The sequence below is a fragment of the Sceloporus occidentalis genome, unplaced genomic scaffold (genome assembly GCF_023333645.1).
Source record: "Sceloporus occidentalis isolate IW3139 unplaced genomic scaffold, rSceOcc1.0.p SCAF_370, whole genome shotgun sequence".
Classification (NCBI taxonomy): Eukaryota; Metazoa; Chordata; class Lepidosauria; order Squamata; family Phrynosomatidae; genus Sceloporus; species Sceloporus occidentalis.
In genome coordinates this window covers 316023-322619 of record NW_028317350.1, presented here as the reverse complement: position 1 = coordinate 322619, position 6597 = coordinate 316023, and the positions used below count along the sequence as shown (strand labels likewise).

The following is a 6597-nucleotide window of genomic DNA, read 5'->3' as shown; positions in this document are numbered from 1 at the left end:
CAGGAAGCCGAGGCCGCACGGCCCGTTACGTCTCCAGCATGTCTCTGGTGGCCTATGCCAGCAGCGATGAGAGCGGCTCGGACTCAGAGGGTGGCCCGGAGCCCGCGGCTAAAGCTAGTAGACTGCTGGCGAGCCTGCCCCCTCCCAGGCAGGACCACCCGCCCCCATCCCAGGCCGAAGCCGTGGCCTATCCTTCCTTGTACCCGCGTCAAGCTCCCGGGGAGCAGGAGCAGCATAGCCCGGGCTTCTATGGACCCCCTGGGGGGTACGGATACCCTCCGGCATACGGTTACGGGCCCCCCTCCTATGGCTCTGCTCCCTCCAGCTATTCCAGCAGCCAGGCCCCCCCAGGTTATGGGAACTATGGCCACAGCAATAGCCAAGGGCCTGGCTCTGCCACTTACTCTAACATGGGTTATGGGGGCCCAGGGTCTGTCCCAACAAACTACCCTCCCCCTGGCCTTAACATGCCTCCACCACCAGTTGGTCGGGGGATGAATCTGCCCCCACCTCTTGGAAGTCCAGGATTGAACCTGCCTCCGCCCCAAGGCGGTCCGGGGATGAACATGCCGCCGCCCCAAGGCGGTCCGGGGATGAACATGCCACCACCAGTCCAAGGCGGTCCGGGGATGAACATGCCGCCGCCAGCACCCCAAGGCGGTCCTGGGATGAACCTGCCGCCGCCGCAAGGCGGTCTGGGGATGAACCTGTCGCCGATGCAAGGTGGTCCTGGAATTGGCCACCCTCCTCCACAAGGTGGCCAAGGGCTGAACCTACCACCTCCGCAAGGAGGTGCTGGTATGAGTATCCCTCCACCAAAAGCAGGTCCAGGGATGAACCTCCCTCCTCATCAAGGTGGACCTGGAATTAGCAACTCCTTTCCGCAAGGAATGAATCTTCCTCCACCACAAAGTAGCCAAGTACAAAACCTCCCTCCTCCACGTAGTAGCCATGGACTTAGTTTACCACCACCTCATGGTAGCCATGGTTTGAACCTGCCTCCACCTCAAGGTAGCCCTGGGCTAAACCTTTCCCTTCCACCCCCATTGGGTACCCATGGAATGAATCTCCCCCCACCGCAAGTTGGTCCTGGATTGAGTCTGCCTCCACCTCAGGGTGGTCAGGGGATAAACATTCCACCTCCACAGCTAAGCCCTACATCCACTGTTGGAGCAGAGTCTCGACTATCTCTTCCCCCACCAAAACCATCTGGCCAAGGAATAAACCTTCCTCCTCCGACTGGTGAAAACCCCAAACCCAAAAAACGCTCTGACCCTGTGAGAATCACCGTCCCTGAGCTGAACGCAGGAGGTGTGAGTATCTACTTTTCCATACCACCACGTTGATATTTAAAGGGCAAAAGTGTGCCACCTCCAATAATCCAGACACAGAGATCCCTCGCGGGTCCAAAACACAATTGTTCATGAACAACTAGTGTTCTAACCTTAATCTAGAACCTTTATCAAGATGGTTAACCTGTCAAAACGCACATTTGCGTTTTAAGAGCAAATGAGTGTGTTTTGGGCTGAAAACGTTGGTTTACATGGTGGAATCTGTATTATCGGAGGGATGTAGCTAAAGGGGGCCCTTATAAAAAAAAAATCGCTAGGACGGCCAAAGCTTTAGAAGAAAATAGAAGCTTTTGTGTGACTGTAAACTGTCAACACGGACGTGTATGAATGAAACAGCATATTTCGTTATTAAACAAATTTCCTGCTGTTTCTATAGGCATTATTGGGGCTTTTAGGGTTGTAGAACCCTGTGATTCCCTCATACCAGCAAACATTCCGACCTCCTAAAAAAGAGGGGGCACAGGGGAGGTAAGAGGGCCATCGGGATGAAAGAGAAGCATCAGCTGATGATTGATAAAAAAAAAATCTGCTTAGCTTAGTTTTGAAGATTCATTATATTTAACTTTTTTTTATTTATGTGGATTTAAGCAATAACCAAAGTAAATAATCTGTTTGTTTTATTCCCGTAACAGCCGCGACCTGCCACGTTGCAGCCATTATTAAAAATAAATTAAAATCTAGTGTAGACCCATACGATGTGTTATAATGACAAAACTGAAACAGTATTTTAAGCTCAAAACATTATTTCCAATACTTTCTTTTTTTTGTTGTTTTTTGTCTAGTCGGATTCAGAGGAAGATGAACCAAAAAAGAAAAAAACGGGCATCCTGGTAAGTTTCATTCCAAAAATTTGATACCTGTTGCTAATGGCAACCTTGTTTTATGTGTATTTTAAATGCCAAATTAAAATATCGCCTATAAATAAAGATTTTTGATGAATTTGGGTATTGCAAGAGCTTGAAGGAATTTTGCTCCGTATAATTTTTTTCTCCAAATATTTCATTAAAGGGATCCAGGGAAGGATTCGGTTTGTCGGCGTTACTCCCTCAGCCAAAAAACTCTGGTGGCGATTCAAAGAGGTCCCCCCTACCTTACAACTTTACAAAGAAAGCATCGGACGCGCCGAATGATGCCAAGGCCCCCAAATCTGCCACCTCTTCAAAGCCGCATCTGGTATCAAAGTCAGAAGTGTCCCACACGCCATCTCCTTCCGCCATAAAAGCCGCAGCCAAGAACGCCGCCTTACAGATGACCAAGCAGATCGCGCAGGAAGAGGATGACGAGAGCGACGAGGAACTCGCACAAGGGAACTTCTTCTCCCTTACGGAGACCAACGACGTTCCTGCTATCGCCACGGACAGTTTTAGTTACCAGGTCCCTTCTGTTAACGACGACAGACCGCCTGGAACCGAGACGGCCGAGACGGACACCGCCGCCGCCGCTAATGCTCCTCTGGAGTTCAAGACATCAGCCGCGCCGGACCCCAACCAGCAGTGGCCGACAGGAGCAGAAGACTACAGCAGCCAGATGTACGCTCAGTACCCCGAGTACAGTGACTCTGCTGCTGGATACTATCCGGTAACCAAAGTACTTCTGCCTGCATGATTTTATTTTGTAGCAAATAAGTGCGTAATCTTGTCATAAATACCTTTGACATAAAATAAAAATAGTACAGTAATTAACTACTTTTTATGACTGAAACAATGCATATATTGTCTTTGGTGTAGATCTTCCGTTCACCTTCTCTGTTCCTTGTAAGGCAGTCATAATCTACTTTCAGCGGAAGGGATGAAATGAATTCAGCCAGAATAAACTTCCGGCTGCAGATTGTAGATCTTTTTCTTGTTTAGCCCCCCCCCCTGTCTTCGGCTACACTGACATCTGTCATACTGACTCTTTTTTTCGCGTGACAGGATTATTACGGAAGCGGGTACTACCAGGAGTCGGAATCATCTGCCCCGGACCTCCGAGAGCCCGCGGCCAGCAACTCTTTCATGGACGACGAGGCCGTAAGTCGCATAGCGTTCCGTTATACCACGGGGAACGGTGCAAAGACATCCTGTTCTGCCAATTTTTTGGGGTATTCCAGAACGTGATTATTAAATCTTTTGAAGAATGTCGTCAGAAATTCGAGGTCGAGTGTAGTATTTAGTCTACAAGAAGGTACAGGGTCCCTGTTGAATCCAAATTCACATCGGGTCCCACCAGGGCGCTTTATAAATAAAATATGTTGTTACCGAGAGAGAACATGGAATGAATTGGCCAAGAAGCCTTATGTTTTGGTTTGCCAACTTCAGTGAATGATAATTGGTGCGTCGCATCTAATTCGCTCTCCGTTATGTTTGAAGTTCAAGCGGCTGCAAGGAAAGCGGAATCGAGGAAGAGAAGAAATTAACTTTGTGGAGATTAAGGGGGATGACCAGCTGAGCGGAAACCAACAGTGGCTGACCAAGTCCCTGACCGAGGAGAAAAACATGAAGTCCTTCAGCAAGGTAACGTTGTCTCCGTAGCAGAGACCCCTCGCCGTCCACAGGCTGATGCTTCTGTTCAGACAACACTCTTTTTCTTCTTTATAGAAAAAAGGAGAGCAGCCAACTGGCCAACAAAGACGAAAACACCAGATTACGTATTTAATACATCAGGTCAGTGTCTTTTTTTTTTTTTTTTTTTTTTTTTATATATATTTTTTGCAACATTGTTAAATGTAGGTTTCCGGGTAAATGCCAGGTGTTTGGGGTTTTCCTGATCGCGCCAACACATAACAATCCGACTAAACACACGAGTGGTGTGACCAGCTGATTTCGCCGAGAAAAGTTAAGACCATCGGTGGTGAGAAGGTCAGGAATATCAGTGGCAAGATTTGATTCAAAAACAGAATAAAAAATATATATACTTTTCCTAAACTAATATTACTGTTAAGAATTGGACTGGGATTAGAAATTGACGGAGCGAGACATGGGATCCCAGTGGATCTTGCATAATGAGACTGCTGACCTTCTTTGGTTTCCTTCTGACCGTTTTTTGTGTCCTTTTGCAGGCGAAAGAGCGAGAATTGGAACTGAAAAACACGTGGTCGGATAACAAGCTGAGCCGGCGGCAAACACAAGCTAAATATGGGTTTTAACGGCTCTCCCTGTCTAGCAGGGCCTTGCTGAGAGTACCAAGTAAATCGGGCGCACACGAGGAGGGATATCCAAAAGCCAGGTTTTTGATGTCTGGCGCGTGACTCTGATACCACAGTTTTAAGCTATCCTTTGCCACAACCGCAACACATTTTTTGTCTATTGACAAAGCTTTAAAATGCGCCGGCAGAAGATCTTCTACGAGTGGACGTTGGAAGCGACATGCAGCTGATCCCTCTCTGTTGTGCAAGAGACGTTTGGGTGTCTTTGCATATCAATGTGAAAAAATGAGGTTGGGGGTCCTCATTCCTAACTCTCTGGAGTTCTGTGCCCCCTTTAATGTTTTGGGGTTACATGCAGTTGTTAAACTTCTCCTTTTCCTATACAGACATTTCATCTGCCGATGCCGATTACAATTTCTAACACCAGTAAAATCCGTAGCTATACCAGTGGTGTCCTGCTGGTCAGTTTCACATCTCCCATGATGCACTAATCGCCTGTGGCAGGATAATCATCATCATGGTTGTAGTTGTAGTTCCACATCAGCTTGGGCTCCACCTCCTGGCTACCCCTGCAGTAGATCCACTACTTCTGCGGTATGATCAATCATAACCCTTGTTTGCAAGGGCAAGCAGGTCTCCACCCCACTGCATTGCCTGATCCTGAAGGGTTAACAAAAAGTGTTCCCAGCTTACTATGCATCCTAAGATGTTAGCTCCACTAGCAGAATTGATACCCATCCTGTTATTTGTGGTGTGAAATCTTGTAAATAACATAAAACTGTACATACACTTATATTTTTTTGAGTTGGAGAGTGTGTGTTGTTTCCTCTGGAAGCAGTTAATAGAGCGGTTTGAAAATGGCGATAAATATCGTGGGTGTCGATATCTTAACCCAACCGCTAGGGAAGTTGGGTAACCGACGGCCTTCCAGCTTAATTGGAGATGGTGGGTATAGGCGTCTAAGCACATGGGGGTCTCGGGTTGCCTGGCCTTGCAGTGAGGGTGTTGGGCAGCCAGGAACAAAGCAGTTCGTAGGTCAGCTGGTTCAGTTCAGTCCTGTCCAACTGCCCGTTATGGGGGCCGATAGAGCTTCAAAGGGAATTCATAACACAGAGTGGAGGCGATAAGCCGGACCTGCAGATCACCAGCAAACTCCCTCTTCCTTAAATAAACCCCAGAGCCCCTCTCTGCAGCACTGCGTGAAAACGAAGAAGCACAAGTATTAATATTAATCCCAGACGTTTGCAAGCAGGTTGCCCGGCTGCCAGCGGTACTCTGTTATGAATTTGTTGAATTGGAAGGGCTCGGAGTGCCTTTGTAATGCGTTGGTCCCGTTTCTTATACAATCCCCATTCATAAAATTATGGGGTCATAACAGGCCGAGATTTTTTTTTTTTTTTTAATTTTTTTTTTTTTTTTAGGATACCCCTCTTATTTGCCAAGAGAAAAAAAACCATTGTCTATACCTCCTCAGAAAGTATCGTTTCTCTGTACAATCAGTACGTTACCCCGCGGCCCTGCCGTGGGCCCGCACTCATTATAGTTTTCATACGCTGTTTTTTGCATTTCGTGTCTTTGGTTTAATAAATAAAGGGCAATAAAGTCTCGATTTGTACAGTATTGTAAGCGGTCCTTTATACCATAACGGAATGTTTTTATTTCATTGCTTGCTGATTAGACTCTAAATCTAAATAGATGGTTGAATTGTGAGACATACCTTAGTTTCTAAAATGTAATGTCCCATTCCTACTGCCTCCATCATATCCTTAAACAAAAGCTGCCATTTAGAAGGGACAGTGGATGTCAAAAGCCTTGTACGTTTTGCAATATGGACGTCTTTTCATTGGAAGATGAATAAGCTGGCGGGAGGGAAAATAAATATAGTCTTAGCCTTATGATATTAACATTTAAAGAGGTTTGCTAAGACCCTTTCGCTAAGAAAGTCCTGAAAGGTTCCAAACTTTGGCAGAACTACAGAAGAGATGTTAAGTCTCATACGTTTCAACAGTGGAGGCTTATTCGTAGGTTTTAATGTATGCGATCGGTCCTACAAAGTAGTTAAGACCGTGTCCACCTCAACAAACGTATGCCACAAATACACCAAATATTTCCGTAAACAGA

The 6597-nt window shown here is 46.6% G+C and overlaps 1 protein-coding gene across 1 annotated transcript; it reads left to right on the top strand.

Annotated features, from left to right (window-relative positions):
• Nucleotides 1-467: 467 nt before the first annotated feature.
• LOC149273524 (proline-rich protein PRCC-like) lies at nucleotides 468-4476 on the top strand. Its single transcript, XM_089506217.1, has 7 exons — nucleotides 468-1313; nucleotides 2135-2182; nucleotides 2361-2930; nucleotides 3266-3361; nucleotides 3701-3844; nucleotides 3929-3994; nucleotides 4390-4476. Exons 1-7 carry the CDS (start codon nucleotides 468-470, stop codon nucleotides 4474-4476), a joined length of 1857 nt encoding a protein of 618 aa, XP_089362343.1.
• Nucleotides 4477-6597: the final 2121 nt, after the last annotated feature.